The sequence below is a fragment of the Andrographis paniculata genome, unplaced genomic scaffold, assembly GCF_009805555.1.
Source record: "Andrographis paniculata isolate CXL003 unplaced genomic scaffold, ASM980555v1 Contig78END, whole genome shotgun sequence".
Taxonomy (NCBI): Eukaryota; Viridiplantae; Streptophyta; class Magnoliopsida; order Lamiales; family Acanthaceae; genus Andrographis; species Andrographis paniculata.
In genome coordinates this window covers 3338994-3360885 of record NW_026137615.1, presented here as the reverse complement: position 1 = coordinate 3360885, position 21892 = coordinate 3338994, and the positions used below count along the sequence as shown (strand labels likewise).

Genomic DNA, 21892 nt, shown 5'->3' with positions numbered 1-21892 from the left:
AGGTCGGGAGGTCCTCAAGACGGAAAGACCTCAAGTCGGAAGGTTTTCAGGTCGGGAAGTCCTCAAGGCGGAAAGACCTCAAGTCGGAAGGTTTTCAGGTCGGGAAGTCCTCAAGGCGGAAAGACCTCAAGCCAGATGGTTCGCAAGTCGGGAGGATTGGCGGTCGGACCCATACTATTGTAGATTGGCAGTCGGGCCAAAAGAGCGGAAGGTCTGTGGTCGGCTCAAGGAGTGAAATATAGGGAATTTTTGGTCTGCTGGGGACACGTGTCAGCATAAGAAAGGTTGGAAGACGGTTGAGAAGGAGACGTTGTAACCGTTCGGGTGACGGTTTTCAGTACGGTTTCCCAGGGAATATTTAAGGATTTGGATCATCATTTGGCAAGGGATCTTCAATCAACTTCAACAAAGCAAAGTCAGATTTGGGGATCACCACTTTAAATTTCAGTCTTTTATTTTCCAGTTTATTTTCTGTACCATACAGTGTTTAGAGATTCCTAATCTCAGGCACTAATTAATCAAGTTTAAGGATATTTTCTATATCTTTGAATTTTACTTTATTTTTGTTGAAAAATTACATCAACAATACAATAATATAAGTATTATTGTCCAACTTTCTTTTTACATAACACATATGGAAAAAAGGTAAGAGTGTGAACGAGTGCATGAGTCATCCACATATATTTTTGCTTTGTTGTCCATTACTCATTTATTTGTCTTTTTTTTTTCTTATTCTTTTGCTTTTTCAATAATTAATAGTTTTAAATACTTTTATCATACAAATTTCGTATTATTCTATAAAAATATATTATACTTTTTTATAATATATTATATATAATTATTATTTAATCGAATTCAAACCAAGATATAAAATTAAATAAAAAATTAGAAAAAAAAAACCCTGTTTACTTAGTATTTATTTTTTATTATTTATTTTTCTTATAAAAATATAATATTTTTATGTTAAAAAAATAAATAACTAAATTGAAGTGGGATCCTACTAACATTTGTTAAACAAAAGAATACAATATTCCACCAAGATTTTATTTTTACTTTTCTTTTTATAATTTAAAATAAAGATTATGGTTTGTTTGTTGAGTTTTTATTTTATTTTATAATTTGATGGTTGAATTTCGGTTTAAATAATTATATAATATTATATGAAAGAAAAAAATAATATTTTATTGGGTAACATGAAAACTAATTCGTACAAAAATCGAAAATAAATTCAAAATGATCAAAACCAATTTTTTTTTACTATTTTAAATTCAAATCAATATTATTTATCACACACGGAATTCAATACAAATATATTATCTTCTCTTATAAAATATTATATCAAAAATTAAAAATCAAATCAACACATCATTTCAAATCAATTTTAAATTACAATTAAACAAGATATGCATTTCAAATCAAATTCTTTTTATTATGCAACTGATAAAGTTCTGAACAAAGATACACTCTCTCTTATTTAAAAATATTCTTATTTTCTTATTTATTTTATTTTATTACTATAGGGCAAAACATACACACCATATTAAAATTCATGAGGGAGTATTATTTATTTTTATGAAATATTATATTAAAATATTTACTATTAAAATTCAAATACAAACAAACCAAATAGAGTATAGTATTTTGAATTTAAAACTTATTGAATAAAAAATAAATATTTATATGTAACTTTTATAAAAAGTGATGTTTTATATTGATAAATAACTATTAAATATACTTTAAATACGAATTTAGTTTCAAATACGGTGTTGTAATTTGAAATTAATTTGAAATAAAATATTATATTTGAATTTTTATTTAAAGAATATTTTAATGTTATATTTTGTTATAAAAAAATAGTATATTTTTATTAAAAATTATATATAATAAATAGTGTTGATTTGAATTTGAAATGAAAAAAAATCATATTTATTTGACAGTTGGGGTTGAATTATGTAATTGAAAATATTAAAAATCGATTAGACTGAAGATTTGATATGATAGTAATAAATATTATGAAATATTAATTTGGGTGTGTTTGGGAAAATTAAATAATATTTGATTAAATATTTTATGAAAAAAAAATATATAAATATTTCAAAAAATCAAAGTTCAAATAGTAATTTTTGAAAAAGTTTAGCAAAAGAAACACATATTGAAGATGAAAAAAAAAAAAAAAAAGAGTAAGAAATAATATACTCTCTCCGTCTCATTGAAATGTTATTGTTTTTCATTTTCGTTGGTCCCAAAACAAGGTTATCATTTCCTAATTTAGTAATTGTACTATCTACTTAACATAATAAATACCCTTTCAACTTACAATATATTACACAAATGCCATTACTTTTATATTACACCATACTAATAGAGGTATTTTTGTATTTTTTGCTACAATCTAATATAATACTAATATTAAAAAATCTACGTGCAAAAAACAAACGTCACTCTTCCAACGGACGTAGGGATTGTATATATATATATACCTAAAAACTAATTGTGCAAAATAACAGTACAAATAATATATTTTTATCTTAGATATGTGATAATTATATAAAATAATTAAATTAAACTAAAAAAAATACCAACATTAATTTGTATTTACTATATATACAATCCCCTCCAAGTAAATGGTTTAATAATATATATACAATTAAATTGAGTTAAAAAGACAAATATTATAAGTGATAATATATGGTTTGTTTTTATCAATTTTTTACCATTCCAATATATGTAATACTAACTCCTTCCATTTATAAAGTTTATATTTATTTTTGTGTGTGTTACTATTTGAATATTAATTATTATATCAAAATATAGTACAGATTCAAGAAAAATGTCAAAAATACTTTTATTAGTATCTTATAATACAAATATAAAAATATTTTTAATGTTAAATATGATCACAAAAAAAAAAGGTAAATATAAGCTTATTGAATGGACTCAAGAAGTACTATATTATGTAATACTACATTTGTCCGACTCTAAATATCTCATTTACTTTTTGCGTGTTGATCTCAAAATATTAATTATTATATCAAAACGTAATACAAATTAAGAAAAAATTGCAAAAATATTTTCATTAGTGTCTTATAATACTAGTACAATAACACTTATACAAAAAATTATACAAATATAAAAATATTTTTAATATTAAATAAAATAACATAAAAGATAAATATGACATTTAGAGACGAATTGAGGGAGTATTATAAAAAATCAATATTCAATATTATTGTTCAAATTAATAATTCAATTCTTTATATCTCACATTAAAAAATATATATATATTTATAAATTGTAAACTATTTTAAAACCAAATCTTTATTTTTTTGTCCCCACCACAAAAAAAAAAAATTAAAATTATATATATGTATATCATATATATATATATATATTTGTGTTGTGTGCTTCAGAATCATGGGTTTATTTGTCCTCCAATCATTGCCCATTATATTTGTATCTTTTTCTATTAAATAACTTTCCCCAGTTTTTTTTTTTTCTTCATTTTTAAATTTTTTATTTCACAAACCTCCCCTGGATATTATGTTATTGCAACACCGCCCATAACAATTAGTCAAAAAAAAAAATGAAAAAGAAAAAGTGGAGACAGTAACTATAGGTATCCAAGGATTTGTTTGATTGTATTTGGTTGAGATTTTATTATTCATATTCGACTATTTATTTTCTCCAAAAATATGGAATTAAATATTTGTCATACCACACTAAAAAATACATTTTATACTAAAAATATTATATTTGTTGGGGTGTAAACCCAAGTTTCACGTTGGAAATTGTAAAGAAAATTATACATCTTACAAGTCTCAAATGAACTCCACTGGTACGAGGCATTTTGGAGGATATCCAAAAATAAATCTGTTCGGGCTCAGCCCAAAACGGACAATATCATACTAGCGTTAAGTTGGCACAGTCGGCAAATAATATATTGGTTTCAATTTGAAATTTTTATTTAAATAATATTTTATAAAAAAATCTCATATGTTTTATAAAAATTGATTCAAGCTGAATAGTAATAATTTTGATACTATACCAATAACAAACAAACCCTTTCATCATGAATAATTAATTTTTAAACCCTGATATAATTGTTAATGAAAAAATAAAAATTATAGTTTATATAATCAACGCAATATATAACACATTTTTTCAATAAATTAGAATATAATTTTATGTAGGATAATCATTTTGATTTGAGTACAATAAACAAATTATGTAACACATTACAATATATATGTCATAGAACATATAATTTTATATAACATACTTTTTCCGTCATACGAGTAAATATTCATTTTTTTTACACGTAGTTTTAGAAATATTAGTATTATATTGAAATATAGTAGGAATAAAGTAGAAATGACTAAAATAATCTTATTAGTATGTATGATATAAAGGTTATGACATTTGTGTAATATATTGTAAATTGTAAGGGTATTTGTAATGTTAGATAGATAGTACAGTTATTAAAAAAAAAATGAATATTTTGTTATGGGATGAACTAAAATAAAAAAATGAATACTTTGTTATGGGACACAGGAAGTAACATATATTAATTTTTGTAAATTATGGGATTGATTTGACAAAATGAGCACTCTAGCCTTACCTATAATATATATTGAATTAAGTTTAATATATTTTTAAATTTTATTATATGAAAAAAAAGGCATATTCAATACATATAATAAATATTACTAAATTTAAAATATAATACAAATAGCAGGATAAATATTTATTATTTCAAAATGAAATAACACATATATTTATGAGATTGAAACAATAAAAAAGCTAATCACACCAACATTATTCTTAATTTTAAATGTACTAAAGAAGTTATTATTTTTAATTTTTTAAATTAGTAAGTTTTATTTAATCAATCAAATACCTTCCTAATCACACCAATAAATTTCAATAACTATTGGGTTTGTTTAGTTGCATTTGAAATTAAAATCAATATAATTAACTCTATATAATTTTTAATATATATTATTTTTTCTCATGATATCAAAAATATTATTTAAATAAAAAATAAATTAATATTTCATTTTAAATCAATGTCAAGTCACGATTAAACCAACGTGAATCATCACAAATTTCACAATTTTTACCCTTCATTCTTTCTCTGTCCCACCGGAATTGAACCGATACATGGTATTTAAGGTAAAAATATTTAATTAGTAAATAATAATTAGTTATGATATTATGATATTATTATTTTTATAATTAATAATATTTATATTTTTAAAGTAAATTTAATATATATGATTAAAAAAAATAAAATATATGTTTAAATATTTAAAAATTATATAGCAATTAAAAAATATATGCAATATGATATTATTTTGTAGTGAAAAATTTTTTCTGTAATACAAGTAAATAAAAAAAAATATTTTTGTTTATTTATAATTAACATAAATCAATTTTATAAAAGATGTGTAGTTTTAAATATAGATAAAAATATTTATTTTTTTGAGGAGAGAGAGGTAGAAATAAAGGGGTTTAGGGTGGGTCGTACGTCATTTATAATGTTGTATGTTATGTAGTTAATTAAGTTGATTTATATTTGTTAAATATGCTTTTTGATTTAATAATTTTTACCAAAAATAGAAAGATGTCAATTGTTACCGGACATAAAAAAAAAAAAATAGTGTCAACTGTGGTGAGATTGAACGGGTATGTTTTTATAGGATATGTTGTAAAATATATCTATATATATCTAAAAATAAAAAAATTGAACTGTAAAGAGAAGGAAAAAATATTTCAACTAAAATTATTTATATGTTTATTTGAATTTATTTTAAATCAAGCTAAATACTCAATTTATTATTATTATTATTATTATTATTATTTGAAAATAATCGACTCGAATAGCAGTCTATTCTAAGAGGGCGATAAGGTCACTAGACTACTACTATTATTAAAAGCACTAATCGTATTGCATTTGCATGTGCACAATTTACAGTATATTCTCATAATATATATATATATATTTTTTTTTTTTGCTTTCCGTGAATATTAAAACAAAATAAAATATATACACACTTCTATACAATATAATATATTTTTGGATAAAAAAATTAATAAAGCAAAATAGAATATTATTTTTGTATCACCAATATAATTTTTTAAAATTAAATTACAAAAAACATATTCACTCGAAAACTAGAGTGACTTTATTTTATATTTTTAATGAACACGATTTTTTGGTTATGTATAAAAAATTGTATTAATAATATAAATAAATAATATTTATATTAAATTTTTGATTTGTCGTAAATGAATAAAATATATATTATGTGCTCCTTCATCATTGAAATGGCCGCTTTCTTTGTATGATTTTTCATGTTTCTCTCTTTTTTTTTTTTCTTTTTTTTTTTTTTTAAGTACTCTTCTCGCTTTATTTTGAAAAAGTCTTTTTGGAGTTTTGTAATACATTAAAAAATAATAATATTTGGTTGGTTAGTGAAAGTGTTAAGATATTCGGACATTTTTGCCTTTTGATTTTATGTAAAAAATAATTGTATATATAATGGTACGTTTGTAATTTTTTTTTAGGGTTTGTTCGTTTGAAGGATTTTACCAAAATTATACTGTTCATCAAATTTTCCTCCAAAAATATCAAATCAAACATTTATTTTTTATTTTTTATATTATACTAAAAATTAATTTTACATTCAAAACATCACATTAACACCTATTTATATCACATCATACAACTATTCAAATTCAAAATTTTTACTATTTAAATCTTAATTCAAAATCCAAACCCCCAAACAAACACACCCTTAAAAAAAACTAAAGATATTTTAGTATTAACGTATAAATATTTTTACTAAAAAATGAATACTTTTGAGTACAACAGACAAAAATAGTTAAAATAGTACTTTAAATTGAGACGAATTAAGTATTATTTTTTATATTACTAACATGATTCCATATACCTTAACATAATATATATATATCTTCAAATCAAAACACTAAACAAATGAACCCTCTCTTGTATAAGCGGAGCCTATATCTAAGCTTAGCAGAAGTAAACAGTGTCATATCAATGTGTATATATATATATACATATACATATACATATAGGTGGCGATTAGAATGCTAAATTTAAAATTCAATGTTGAACAATACATTGTATACTATTACACAACATATAATATTATTACAAACAGCACCACCGTATACGTTAATATAATATAAATACTGCACATGAACAAAACACGCATATTATAGTGACAACAACACACAACACTACTACGGACAACACATTGTATATGTTAATAACATATAAATACAACACATGAACTAACATCACATGCTATAATTTCATACAACACACACAATAGTTGATTTTTTAGCAAATAACATACTTGTATATAGCATATTTGTTATTATAAAAAAAAAAAAGCACATACCTTTATTATACATAACATATCTTGTGTGTAATACTAATGTGTACTGTATGCATATATAACGCGTGCTGATGTGAAAAATCAGCATCAATTAAAATCAGCACTGTAATCATCATTTTATATGCTCCCTCCGTCTCATATATATATATATTCATTTGTTTTTTTTTACGGAGTTCTATAAATATTAGTATTATATTGAGATAAAATATAAATAAATGTTAAAAGACTAAATTACCCCTATTAGTATTGTATGATATAAAAGTAATGACATTTGTATAATACTCCCTCCGTCCCATAACAAAGTATCCATTTTTTCATTTTAGTATGTCTCATAACAAAATATCCATTTCCTTTCTTAGTAACTGTACTATCTACTTAACATTACAAATACCTTTACAACTTACAATATATTACAAAAATATCATTACATTTATATCACACATACTAATAAGATTATTTTAGTCATTTCTATTTCATTTCTACTATATCCCAATATAATACTAATATTTTTAAAATTACGTGCAAAAAGCAAATGAATATTTTTTTATGAGACATACTAAAATTAAAAAAATAGATAGATTGTTAAGCAAATATATATATATTATATATATATATATATATATAGTGGCTTGACAGAACAATACATGGTTGAATTGAAGCTGATTCAACTTTCCAATTTGTTTAAACTCTTATTCGGTCTTGTCTTAATTAATTGGCCACACACACATATATATATATATATTATTTTGTCCTGTAATATTTGTTTGTGAAATATATATATATATATATATAAAGAAGATTTAAAGTTAAATGAATGGCCAAAATTCATAATACAAAAAAGGAATTATTGGTCCACGAATAAATATTTATATTGTAAGTGATCCATGGATGATGGGATTGCCACTATAACTATTTTTATTTATTTTTATTTATTTTTGGAAGTTATGTGTGTTTGCTAGTATGGTAATTGTTCCCAAAGTTTCTATTAAGGCTTTTGTTTGGATGGATTATAATATTTTTATTTTTATTTTAACAAATAATAGTTATTTCATTACTTTACTCTATTATTATTTTTTTAATAACTCCATAATATATTTTATAATATATTCACTTCAATTTATCTTTTTGGCAGAGGGAGGATATAATTACAAGCAAGTCTTTGGAAAAAGATTGAAAAATACTCCCTCCGTCCCAAGAGAGACGTTTTATTGAGTGTTGACACGAAAATTAAAGAATAATAGTATTTAATTAAAAGTAAGTATAAAGTAGAATATAAAAGACTAAAATGTCTTTACTTTTTTAAAAATTTTTAAAAGTAGATTAGAGTAATAATTAAAATTAGTTTGAAAAAGTAGGAATAATTTTGTTATAAAGTGGGGACCACAGTTACTAAATAAATAAACGAGACAATTGTTTTGAAACGAACGAAAATAGAAAAATAATACATTTATTTTGAAACGGAGGAAGTATGTAAGATGATGTAATGCTACGTAATTCAATCCTCCTTTTTGAAGGCTAAACAATACTACAACCCAAATTATTTTAGGATTAAATTATTTTTAATGAACAAAATTTTATACTATTTTTTAATATAAAGTAGTTTTAAATATGGTCTCTTTTAAATTAAGTCTACATTCTTTATTATTATTATTATTATTATTATTATTATTTCTGTTTTATACTGGTATTGTAATCCTCTGTAAACATTAACCCATATTTTATTTAGTTTTTTAAATAATTTGAATGAGTATTTTTTTTTATTAGAGGTACAAACAATTGTATAGAATATATACAAATAATGAATATATGTGATGTATTAATTTTTTTTTTCCAGAGGACTTGTGTGTATTTTTTTGTTAAAAGAACACACCCTGTTCTTCGACCAAAAGTTTTTCAACATATATCTCAATTAATATTATAAAAAAATATTATATTTAATTATTTTTTATATTAAATATAATAAATTAAAAAATAATACTACCAAATAAACAAAACTGTGCAAATTTGCCTATATACAAATAATAAGTTGTTCAAAATGGGCCACAAGAAGGCCCAATACAGAAAGGTAATCACCATTAGGCTTTTATCAAAATATGTCCATGGGCTTTGTCCAATTCTTATTTTTATTTATATTTTGATCTTTTTGTATAAGAATAATTTACTAAATATAATATTTTATATAAAAATTAATATTTTAATAATATATTAAAAAAATAGATGAATAATAAAATTAGTGTGCACTATTTTTCTGAAAATATTATAATCCAATATATTATTTCTTACAAAAAAAAAAAAATTGTTTATTTTAAAAAAAATTATAAAACTATTAAATATAAAGTTGACTTTGAAATCGGGTTACTGGGCCAAACCCAAAGGATTTGATTCGGGCCGGGTCAACAGATAGGGCAGTGACATTCATATTTATAGTTCTCAGGATTCTCTTCACATCAAAAAGAGCACTATTGGCATTTCGGTGAAGGGCATTATCGTCATTTAATACTCCAATTCTTTGCGTGGGTCCCGCTGATTCCTTTTTAGGCTTTATGCCAACTTTCTTCCTTTGGCACACTCTTTTAATGACTATTCTCTCGCATAAACTAATTAAATATTGTACTTATTTTTATAAAATCAATTTTGCGATGCAATCGTTTGGGTACATTATATATATATATTTTTTATTTTTTTATTTTGGTATAAATATAAAAAAATATTTTTTATTTTATTTATTGCATAAAATTTTATTTTATTAAATTAAAATATATATAAAATTAATATTTGATTGTAAACACCTATTTAATTATAAAATTTTTATATAAAAAAATAAATGTAGTAATATTTTAATCTTTTTCTCAATAAAAAAATAAATAACAATTTTTCTCAAAAAAAAATACTACTAACTTGATAATTGATGAGTTAATATTGATTTATTTTACACACTTTTTTTATTAGTTAAAAAAAGGTGTGTAAAATTACTTGATATTTTGTCATTTACATTTTAGGTAAAATAATTGTATGTATATTATTATATTTTAATTTTTTATAAAAATTAATAGTATTTTAATATTAATATATGATTATTTTTATTATAATAATAAATAAATATTTTTGAATAATACAAAAAAAATGCTAATATGATGTTCATTGTAGATAAAAAATATAGAATAATTATATTTAATAAATGTATTAATAAAATAATTAAAGTATAATATAAATAATTATATATTAAAATTAAGATAATTGATTAATTCAATTAAAATATATAATTATTTTTTTAAAAATAAATGACAATTATAAAATATGAGACAGATATAATATTTAATATAATATTATATAAATATATATATTTCTAATATATAAAATAAAAACTTAATCAAATAATAGAAAAACCAAAACCAGACATTAATAAATAGAGAGAATATTTGAATAAAGTGCCAACAATAATCAATAAAATAAGAAATGAATTCATGTCAATTTATTTTTATTCTACTTCATTTAAAAATAAATTTTATAAATCTATTGACCTAACTATAAACAAAAATTTGGCGATGGCATTTTCGAAATATTTGAGGAGAAGAAGGGTGATATTGTAGGCACGTCGTCTTATGCTTCCCCTTTATTTAGCTTTATTATTTAATTTTGTATTTTTCCCCTTCTTTTCTTATCTTTAAACAGATTTTTTGACCGTTGCTTTTTTTCCTTAACGTCTCTCTCTCTCTCTCTCTCTCTCTCTCTCTCTCTCTCTCTCAGAGCAGTGATCAAGCGAACAGCTTCCGCATTGAGGTACGGATTCTCTCATTCGATTCTCATTTCTGTTCAATTCAGTTTGTTTGTTATGGTGGAGATTTGACCTGAAACATGTAATGGAATTGATTTTATGAATTGGTTTGTGGAAGTATGGTTTATGCCTTTATTACTCTGTGCTTGGTCTTCGCCTCGCCAGCTGTTTGTCGTTTTCGCGGCGATTTTTGTGAATCGAGGTGTGATAATTACACGGATTCGTGTTTAATTTTTAGAAATGTTGGTGGTAAACCGATTGCTGGAATTTCTAGATTTTTGGTACTGAATCGCTTCGGAAAAGAAATTAGAGTTCGATGTGTGCTTTATGAGTTACCATTTCAGTAGTCTTTGGTTGTTTGTTCTTAGATTTTTCGCATTTGGATTTGTGGAGATATTCGGTTTTCGAGTATTTTAGGTACGGATTTTTACTGAAAAAGCTTCGCGTTCCTTTTTTCGCTCTTCGTGTTAATCGGCGAGCGGTTGTGGAATCAAATGTTTCCTTCTCATTTAATCTTCTGTTCAATCATTTTTATTTTTATTTTTATTTTTTGGATTTCAGATTTACTGTTGATTTGTTTCAAGGAAGTATGCATTATTTTACCATTTTCAGAAATTTTTAATTTCCTGATAATTTTCGTTTTCAGCTTTTCCATTGTGTTTTTGCTTTGTGCTTCCACTACTACTTTCTGATAAAGATTTTCTCGTCATCTAAATACTGATATGATTAAATAAGGCGGTGGTCTTACATTCACTGTAGTTTCTTTTGATGAACTGCTGCTTGTTTCTGACTTAGCTTTCCCTCTTATCAAGGTAACCAAGGCTGAATTTCATTTCATAATTAGGTTTTTTTTTTTTGTGACTCAATTTTGGAAATTTTTTGAAATTTGGGGATGTTGAAGATCTTAGGTTAGGACTACTTTTCACCTGCTAAAGTGAGGTTTTTATTTGCATTGTGTATGTTTTATAAGCTATCTTTGGGTGTTTCTGGTGTCTTCAGATCAAAGTAAAGAATTTAATTGTAATATGATATTGTTGTTTTTATTGCCATTGTTGGCTATTGAATTATAGCTTTGGTCTTTATCTCTTTCTTTTCTTGTTTCCAATACTTCTAGTGATTCTGCTTCCACATGATGCAAGTTTTTGGCCTTGCAGGGGATAGGAATTCCTTATGAATCTTGTGGAAATTCGTTGCGATTTCCACTTCGATTCGAGCCTGAAAAATTCCTAAAGTCTATACATTCGACATAACGAAAACTAGAGGGGAAGAGATGGGATGTTCTACATCGAAGTTGGATGATGAAGAGTCAGTCCAGCTTTGCAAAGATCGAAAGAAGTTTATCAGACAAGCTGTCGAGCAGAGAATGAAATTTGCTTCGGGACATGTCGCGTATATTCAAGCCATGAAAAGAGTGTCTGCTGCGCTACGAGAATACATTGACGGCGATGAGCCCCGTGAGTTTCTCTTGGATTCATATACAACGACGACTCCTACATTGACACCTCCGATCAAGAAGAAAGGCCAAGGCTTCATCTCCATATCTCCCAACTCGTTCTCGGTGACGCCATTTAAACCGGAGCCCAATTCATCCTTCAGAATACACTGCTTCAAGTCGGGTGGGAATCCATCGGTTTCTGTCGAGGAGAGACCTCCACAGTCGCCGGAAACTTATAGAGTCGAAACTTACTCTTCTCCGGCGCATCATTTTGGGATGGACAGTATGTTCCGGATGCAATCCTCGTCTCCGATGCGATCATCATTCTTCCAATACTCTCCGAACAATCGGCCTAACTATCCGCCGCCATCGCCTACGACATCTCAATGGGATTTCTTCTGGAACCCTTTTTCGTCGTTGGATTACTACGGCTATCCTACCGGTGGCAGCCTCGATCCGGCGATGCTGGATGACGACGAGAGTACCGGGCTTCAGCAATTAAGGGAAGAAGAAGGGATCCCGGAGTTAGAAGAGGAGACGGAATACGAAGAAATTGACGAGAGCGTAGATAAGCGAGACGAGAAAAACAAACATCACATGAACTTCGAGAGAGAGGAAGTCGTCGTCGAAGATGCCGACGACGACACTGACGATGACGACGACGACAGTGATTGTGACGTCGAAACAGATGATGACATCAGGGAGTTACCATCATCCCGGAAACACGACAGCATAGAAGTGTCGAAACCTCAAAATGTCGGCCAAATAAATAAGAAGGAAACAGTTGTCGCCGATTGCGAGTCGAAAGAGGAAACCACCCCCGGCTTCACCGTTTACGTAAACCGAAGGCCGACAAGTATGGCGGAAGTTATTAAGGATCTCGAAGATCAATTCACGGCCGCGTGTAAAGCTGCCGGTGAAATGTCCGTCGTTTTGGAGGCCAGCAGAGCTAAGTATGCATCATCATCAAATGATCTCACAGGTATCTTTTGAAATAATCGACACCCTCCAATTTCGATTCGAATTCGTGTCGAAAAACAGAGCATCTAGAAGATCTAATCCTTCTGTTTTTTTGATTGCAGCGATGAACATGCTGAATCCGGTAGCCTTATTCAGGTCAGCTTCACGATCATCATCATCGAGGTTTCTGGTGAGCGCTTCGACTTCAAGAGATGATGGATATGAAAGCACCAGCGACTTCTCAGACGAATCGTGTGCGTTTTCGGGAAGTCATCAGTCGACATTGGATCGACTCTTTGCTTGGGAGAAGAAACTGTATCAGGAAGTTAGGGTATGATCCTGAAACTCGACTAATCTCGACTAGGTAGTATTTCTTAACAAGATTCCATGTTCTTACATGTTGTTTTGTCAGGCTGGCGAGCGTGTTCGGATAGCGTATGAGAAGAAGTGTTTGCAGCTTAGGAATCAGGACGCGAAAGGCGAGGACCCGTCTTTTGTGGATAAAACAAGGGCGACCATAAGAGATCTCCATACTCGTATAAAAGTTTCGATCCATTCCGTTGAAGCCATCTCGAAGAGGATCGAAACTCTTCGAGACGAAGAACTCGAACCTCAGCTACTAGAATTGGTGCAAGGGTATGTTTTACCTTTTGAATATACATCCTGCCGCGCTTTTTTTCGAAAATATGACATTCTTAGTAATAGGAGTCGGAAAAAAATACCGAATTATCAAAATATCGCACATAACGTACCAAAAATAGAAAATAACAAATATTTTCGGTACGATAACGGTATATAATTTGATATTTTAGTATATACCGATAATATTGTATATCGTTTTGATATTTTAGTATTTCATATATCGGAATATTTCGATATGAAACGGTATGAATAATTCGATATACTGAATTATCGGTACGGTATAGTATATATACCATACCGGTATATTGAATTTTGAGTATAATATCAGTATAATAAAGTATCATACCGAAAATACTGTATATTGTTTCGATATTTTAGTAGTTTATATATCAGTACATTTAGGTATGAAACAGTATGTATCGATATACCGAATTATCGGTACAGTACAGTATATATACCATACTAGCATATTGAATTTTTGTTATAGTATCAATATGCAGTATAAAATTCGTTATACTTTACCGAACCACTCCTACTTAACACCGAATCAATTATCGACAGGTTAGCGAGGATGTGGAAGGTGATGGCGGAGTGCCACCAGCGGCAAAAACGAACGCTAGACGAGGCCAAGATCTTACTCGCCGGGACGCCGTCAAAGCTCTCGGGGACGAAGAGATACACGATCGTGTCGCCCTCCGAGCCGCACAGGCTCGCGCGGTCGGCATCCAACCTCGAGAAAGAGCTCCGAAACTGGAGAGCCAGTTTCGACGCGTGGATCGTCTCTCAACGATCCTACGTCCGCGCGCTCGCCGCATGGCTCCTCCGCTGCGTCCGTCCCGATCCCGATGCAGCCTCGAAGTTCCCCTTCTCCCCGCGCCGCTCCTCCTCCGCCGCCGGCGCCCCGCCGATATTCGACACGTGCATCCAATGGTCGAACCTCCTCGACACCATGGGCGAGGCCCAAGTCCTCGACGGGATGGACTTCTTCGCCGCCGGAATCGGCTCGCTGTACGCCCAGCAGCTGCGGGAAGATTCCCGGCCGTCGAGGAGGTTTTCCGGTGAGGGGGCAGCGGCGGTCGGGAGCATGGAGATGGTGGAGGCCGGAGGCGGCGCTGCCTCCTCCGGCGGCGGCGGGGAGGTGGTGATGAGTGCAGAGAAGATGGGTGAAGTTGGGATAAGAGTTGTGTGTGCGGGAATGTCTGTGGCTGTGAGTGCACTCACTGAGTTTGCTTTAGGGTCAGCAGAAGGGTATGCAGATCTGATCAAGAAATGGGAGAATAATAATAATAATGGAAGTAAGAATGATAGTAACAAGCAGAGTTTGGAGGGGAAAGAGGACAAGTAAGAAATTAGGATTTAATAAATATATATGTGTTATTATAATAATTAGGATTATTGTTATTAGTAGTATTGTTGTATTGGGTAGGAGTTTTGAGTGTAAATTTTTTGAAGATGGGATGTAGATTAGAATTTTAGTTGGGAACTTTGGGTGTCATTTATTGCAATTTTTAGGGTAGTTAGGATTTTTTTTTTGGATGTAGAAAGGAGTCACATCAGTTTATTCATGAAATTGGGAAGAGAATTTCTCTTGATTTTATTTTATTTTAGTAACTATACTACGAATATGATATTAAAAAGACTTTACAACAGAGAGATTATAAAATGCTTTAGTTTCTTCTGATTTGATGGAATCAGAATATGTTTTTTTTAAAAAAAGTAGCCAATATTCAACCATATATATTAATAAGTAGTACTCCCACCTTCATAAGTCATATTTATTATTTTTGTCCGTGCCAAAACAATAGTCTTATTTTTATAAATAACTATATCACTATAAAACTATTTCCAAGGCAAAAAAAAAAAAAATTTATCTATATTTTTTACCAACTACCAATATAATATCAATATTTCTATCCGTGTTTAACCAATTAAGACTGTATTTATGGAACAGAGGGAGTATATATTTTGATAGCAAATTAATATTGGGTCAACCCAAAACAAAGACCCAAGACTGATCCAGAAATAAAGGTCCATCACAATTGGGCCAACCAGTAATAAGGATCCATCTAATTGGATCTATTGGGCCATTTATAATCTAATTGGACTATCCAGTATCAAGGCCCATCAAGAATTTGTCTGACCCATATCTAAAGCCCATTCAATTTGAACTAACCCAATCATAAACGAGCTAGCCCATGATCAAGGTCCATATGTTGGTTGGTCCGGTTTACCGGTCTGACCCAAAACCAAGGTGCATATGATTTGGACCGGCCCATAAATTAAGTTTCACATCAATTACGCCGATCCAAAACAAAACCGGTCAATTTAACCAGCCCAATATCAACCCATCTAAATTGGGTCAGACCATAAATAAAGACCCATATGATTTCGGCTGCTCAGTACAAGCCCACCCAAATTGTCCACAGCTCGAGCCGCACAGTATTTGGTATACCAAAAATAGCTTGACCGTACCGAAAAATTTGGTGTACACTTACCAAAAATGTACCGATAATTTGATAGTAAAATTAAAAATAATTTTTTTAAAAAAAATAAAAATAATAACTTTGACATCAATATACCACGGAATTATAGTATATACCGAATACTAAAATATCAAAACATAATACTATATTTTCGAAATTTTGGTATTTCCGACATCTTTTCAATGCATATGTGATATTTCCGTAATTCGATATTATTTTCGACCCCTAAATAAAGCTTCAAACCATAATAATAATAATAAAAAGCTCGGGCTTCAAATCCAACGATACTCGAATACTAAAAGCATCAAATAAACCTGAATCAGAGCTTACAAATAATGGATCCAATGTTAGTAGTTCATCACATGGTTTGTCAAGATGTCGAAAACCCAAATGGCAGAAAGTATTTATTCCCAAATGAAATGTTGAAAAGGGGAACCTCTCCCAACTTGTACAAAAAATGAATATCAAGAAGGCTTGTCAAAATCTCATTCAATTTAAAGATATTCGGCGCCGCAGTATATATTCAGAAGCAAGCACAAAGGGCGTAACGATTCTACCTGGCTGTGAGTAATTCCCGAGCAAACTAACTCAAGCTTTCGTCGTCTTCATCTCCAAGATCAACTTCAGCATCATTGGATCCATTGACGAGCGAGAGGAACACAAGAACAGCAATAAGTTGAGCGGCGAGGAAGTACTTGGCCCTTCTTCGGAATTTCTTTTGCTCCTCTGTTTTCTCCCTCGTAGGTTTGCTCCTCGGTTTTGAGCCTAAAATGTCAACCGATGGGATGAACTTTAACATGTTATAACTTATAATAAATCGAAAATTAAGTAATATAAACGTCATATGGGTGCATTTGTTTCGGAAATTTTACAAGATTTTCACTATTTCTAAAAAAATTCCCTAAAAAACATCACATGAAATACATAGTTTTCATTTCTATATTGTAATAAAAAGAACATCGGCATCAACACTGATTTAAATCACATTAAACATCTATTCTGATTCAAAATCCAATCCCGAAACAAAAACACCCTATTTGGTGTAATTCCGCATGTTCTCCAAGCTTTTCCATTTCGAAATCAAGAGTAATCCGTGCAAAAGCATAAATGAAGAAGGCAACAGAAAATGGCATAACAAGGAGTTAATATCAAATGATAAGCAGCGTAGCTTCAAGTGACTTACGATAATTTGAACGGCCTTGCCATGAAGCTGATGAAGAGGGATCCGACGGGGGAACTGATGAAGATGATGGATTGACGTCAATATACTGTGCTTTAAGATTATCGGCATAATTTACAAGTTTGGGATGATCCAAGAGCTTGCTTCTCAGAATTGACGTTTCCTGTTGGGTAAAAACGGGTTAAAAATATAGGCCAAGATGAGGAAATAGTACGTTAGAAAACAACTTTTTTGTGAATATATATTGGCAAAACTCACCGGTAAAGCATGAAGGGTTAAGAGAACTTGCCCGAGAAAAACAGCATCCAAACTCGTTGGCCTGTCCCAACTATAATCCTTTAGACTTCAAATAAACAAAATTTGAGCGAAAATTCCATCTATCAAAAGTAAAGGAAGGAGAAGCACCTGTTATCGAAGAAAAACGACTCTTCCCCTAACCTAGAAGACAAAGCATCATATGCTAAAGCTGCTTTACTGTATATCTGTGCAAAGAAAAGCATCGGAAGCTCAATGATTAGGCTATTTCTAAATTTGTAATATCAAATTATATCTATTAAATATATATATTACTTACATATAAACAAATGGGCGAAAAAAAAGACCTACCTAGGTGTTCACATGAGTAGTTTTATGCTCGTAAAACAAAAGGCTAAAGAGGCAACCGAAAATTACCTCTTCTTCTCGTCGCTCAGCATTGCTTGCGGTTATCCCAAGCTGTTTTTTCACGACTAGAACTTGCTTGAAGTACAAAATCTTTCCGATCGGCCAAGGGAGATCCGAGTAATAAATCTTGTGTGCAGGCTTATTGTCTGGTGCAACCCAGAGTTCATACATCAATGCTTCAGCAAGCCATGACTCGACTAAAGCCTTCATCGATATCCATTCAGGTCTATCACTGATCCCAGAGTCCAAATCGACAATGCCTTCTTCCTTCATACTGTTAATGACTCCGCCTTTCTCATTGTTATAGGCCACATAATCACCAAATTCAATATATGGTATTTGATCTGGTAAAGAAAACAATAAGAAAGATATAAAACTTTTAGCGTGCCACAATATTCAATCCTCCCTGCATTTATCATTAGGTAATCGATCATTTCACAACAAAAATTAAATTTCTAGTTCTTATTTCATCAAAATTTCAAAACAGAAGAATCTATAAGGCGAACAAAATTAAATTTTATTATCCCGATCAAGAAAGGGCCAAAACAACTCCTAATCTATACCTTGTTTCGAACCATTCTAGGACTATTGACCCGGAACTTACTCTCCTACAATACTAACTCAAATAGAAAATTATGATTCAGTTTGCATCACAACTAGACCAACATATATATAAAGAAATGATAGCAAATCAATCCATCACACAGCACAAATCAAAAACTCCATTATCACCAACAACAAAGCTTCAACATTAGTAAACAATTTTTATTTTCATTTTTTCGGTTACGAAGAAGTTGCAATCGAATTTTCTAGAATGCAATAACATGAATCCATAAATCAACATTGGCAGTTGGCACAGCTTCAACTTTGGCAAAGACATTCAATTGAACTGCTTATAATAATCTCAATCACTCACTTCCCGAACAACAGGGACAAGTTTAAGTTTCCAATCGTCAATAACAATTAAGAACACACTCCTTAAAGCTCTTTCTCCATTTCGAAGCACGACATTAATTCGAAACATGAATCGAAAACATAGTAATGATAAACCTGCACAATTATTTCGATAAATATATTCAGCGAACGCAAGGAGCAGCAAATGAACTCGAATCGTGCCCGCACAAGTACCTGAATCAGGGTGAATGAGATTGAATTCCAAATTGAAAGGAATCTTCGAAAATCTGAGGTAAATGTAAACCGGCAGGCAGTGAGGGCAAGCGGTCGGCAGCCCAAAACAGGATTTCCGGGCAACAAGAGTCAGCTTCTCTCTTTCCTCTCTCCCGCCTTCCATTAATCCCAGCAAGCTCCACAAAACGATCGGATCCCTCTGATTTCAGCGGTTGAAACAGAGAGAATCGATTGAAACTGAAGATTAAAACCCTAACGAGGGTTTTTTTTGACACGTTCTCGGTTAGTCTTAATTTATTTTTCGTTTACTTTTTTGGTTACCTGTATTTCTTCTTTTTTCTTTTTTTTTTTCTTTAAATCTTAATTTAATTTTACATAAAATGCAAATAGCAAAAATATTAAACTATTTTTTTTATCACAGTTCGGACAAGTAACAGCTGCACCCCATTATAAAAAAAATAACAATAAAAAATAAAAATAAAAATTGTCAATAATACATTTAAATAAAAAATAAAAATAAAATATGTCAATAATATGTTTAGAAAGATCATTTTAATGTGTTGATTCCAAAACAACCAATTAACAGTTCATAAAGCTATCATTTATAACATATGTTTTCTGAAATAAAATAAAATACCACATTCATCTAATAAAATTACAGAGGTTTGATTAAGTAAAAAAATGAAGGGACTGTGTCATTCGTGGATTTTGTGGGATTTCATAGAATTTGGATTTTAAAATCCTAATGAATTCATGTTTAATTATAAAATTGACGATGAAATTTTAACTGCACAAAATTTTAAAATTCTGCTCTTTAAAATCCTATATCATTGCATTTTACATTTTATTATAATACCCTTTAATAATAAAAAAAATCATATTTATTTTCTTTTTTTAATATTAAATGTATATATATTTACATTTAAATTATATTTTATTAGTTTTTATAAAATATAATATTATATTTAAGCATACTACTATAAATCATATATTTATTTATAATTATTAATGTTATTTACATTTAATTATTATACTAATGATAATTTAAGGGTGTGTTTGTTTGGGGGATTGGATTTACACTATTCATCCCATTTTTTCCCCCAAAAATATTAAATCAAATTCCTATTTTTTATTTTTTACATTCTTCAAAACATCACATCAATACCTATTTATATCATATCATACAACTATTCAAATTCAAAATTTTTACTATTCAAATCTCAACTCAAAATCCAAACCCCCAAACAAACACACCCTAAATAAATTAATAATTTAGAATATCAATTAATAATTTAAATTTATTTTATTGATGTATTAATTTTTTATTTTTAGTTTAAAGTGTTTTTTTTTATATTAAATATGAAAAAGGATGTCGATATTATAAAAAAATAATTAAATTATTGTATTTTTTAGTGTATAGAGTATATATTACAATATATATTTTTGTATGAATATATATATTATATTTTTTATTATTAATTGAAAATCGTATTAAAATTTTTTTATTAGAATACACTAAATTTAGTAAAAAACAAAGTTTACGGAAAAAAAATTGATATAAAGTTTAATTTATCACAATAAATAATATTCGTAGAAGGATAATTACGTAATTTAAAATATCAAAAATCAAAATCCTTGAACCGAACAACCCCAACCAAACACGGAATAAGATTCCAAATCCTAAATACAATAAATCATATCACATTGCAAAATCTCAATATCATAAAAAAAAAATCCTTAAACCAAACAGATCCTAAAAGATAATAATATTTGAATGTTTAAGTATAGATGTAAAAAATAAAATACATATATTATAAAAAAATTAATTAAAACTAATAATAACAAATTACTTATAATTTATTGAAGTAAGAATAATAAAAATATAAATGAACAAATTATTTACTGTAAAAAAAAAAAATACATAAATTTAATGGGGAAAAGAATAAAAATAATGATATAATTTTGTTGAATATGTATAATTTTATATAAAAAATAAAAGAATTCACACTGATTTCCCATCACACCTTCTAGAATACCCACACATCCATAGCCTGAGCAATCAAGTTGCCCAATGGGCCGATCTACTTTGGGCCGAACTTGGACCGACTGTTTCAGCCCGGCCCAATATCAAGACCAATTAAAAAACACAGTCGGGTGTGGTTGTTTGGGAGATTTTCCAAAATTTTTATTATTTATCAA

At 28.8% G+C, this 21892-nt stretch overlaps 2 protein-coding genes across 4 annotated transcripts; one reads left to right on the top strand and one right to left on the bottom strand.

Moving 5' to 3' along the window:
- The first annotated feature begins 11091 nt into the window (after nucleotides 1-11091).
- LOC127239914 (protein ROLLING AND ERECT LEAF 2-like) lies at nucleotides 11092-15821 on the top strand. 3 transcript variants are annotated; one of them, XM_051258295.1, is made up of 5 exons: nucleotides 11092-11207; nucleotides 12357-13619; nucleotides 13720-13928; nucleotides 14010-14233; nucleotides 14801-15821. In XM_051258295.1, exons 2-5 carry the CDS (start codon nucleotides 12473-12475, stop codon nucleotides 15582-15584), a joined length of 2364 nt encoding a protein of 787 aa, XP_051114252.1. In that variant the 5' UTR covers nucleotides 11092-11207; nucleotides 12357-12472; the 3' UTR covers nucleotides 15585-15821. The 3 variants fall into 3 exon arrangements, with proteins under 3 accessions (XP_051114252.1, XP_051114253.1, XP_051114251.1); XM_051258296.1 differs by lacking the exon at nucleotides 11092-11207 and adding an exon at nucleotides 11494-11619; XM_051258294.1 differs by lacking the exon at nucleotides 11092-11207 and adding an exon at nucleotides 11952-12014.
- Nucleotides 15822-16906: 1085 nt separating this feature from the next.
- Nucleotides 16907-19972, bottom strand: LOC127239528 (mitochondrial outer membrane import complex protein METAXIN). Its single transcript, XM_051257723.1, has 6 exons — nucleotides 19694-19972; nucleotides 18575-18909; nucleotides 18308-18384; nucleotides 18161-18221; nucleotides 17906-18065; nucleotides 16907-17487 (listed from the first exon to the last, which is right to left on the bottom strand). Exons 1-6 carry the CDS (start codon nucleotides 19854-19856, stop codon nucleotides 17306-17308), a joined length of 978 nt encoding a protein of 325 aa, XP_051113680.1. The 5' UTR covers nucleotides 19857-19972; the 3' UTR covers nucleotides 16907-17305.
- Nucleotides 19973-21892: the final 1920 nt, after the last annotated feature.

Excerpts from the sequence above, each read along its gene's own strand:
- LOC127239914 (XM_051258295.1), top strand. The coding sequence starts at position 12,473 with ATGGGATGTTCTACATCGAAGTTGGATGATGAAGAGTCAGTCCAGCTT. Across the intron at positions 13,620-13,719 it reads ATCATCAAATGATCTCACAG|CGATGAACATGCTGAATCCG; the intron begins GTATCTTTTGAA and ends TTTTGATTGCAG. Across the intron at positions 13,929-14,009 it reads AACTGTATCAGGAAGTTAGG|GCTGGCGAGCGTGTTCGGAT; the intron begins GTATGATCCTGA and ends TTGTTTTGTCAG.
- LOC127239528 (XM_051257723.1), bottom strand. The coding sequence starts at position 19,856 with ATGGAAGGCGGGAGAGAGGAAAGAGAGAAGCTGACTCTTGTTGCCCGG. Across the intron at positions 18,385-18,574 it reads CTGAGCGACGAGAAGAAGAG|ATATACAGTAAAGCAGCTTT; the intron begins GTAATTTTCGGT and ends TTCTTTGCACAG. Across the intron at positions 18,222-18,307 it reads TCGTTTTTCTTCGATAACAG|GCCAACGAGTTTGGATGCTG; the intron begins GTGCTTCTCCTT and ends TAGTTGGGACAG.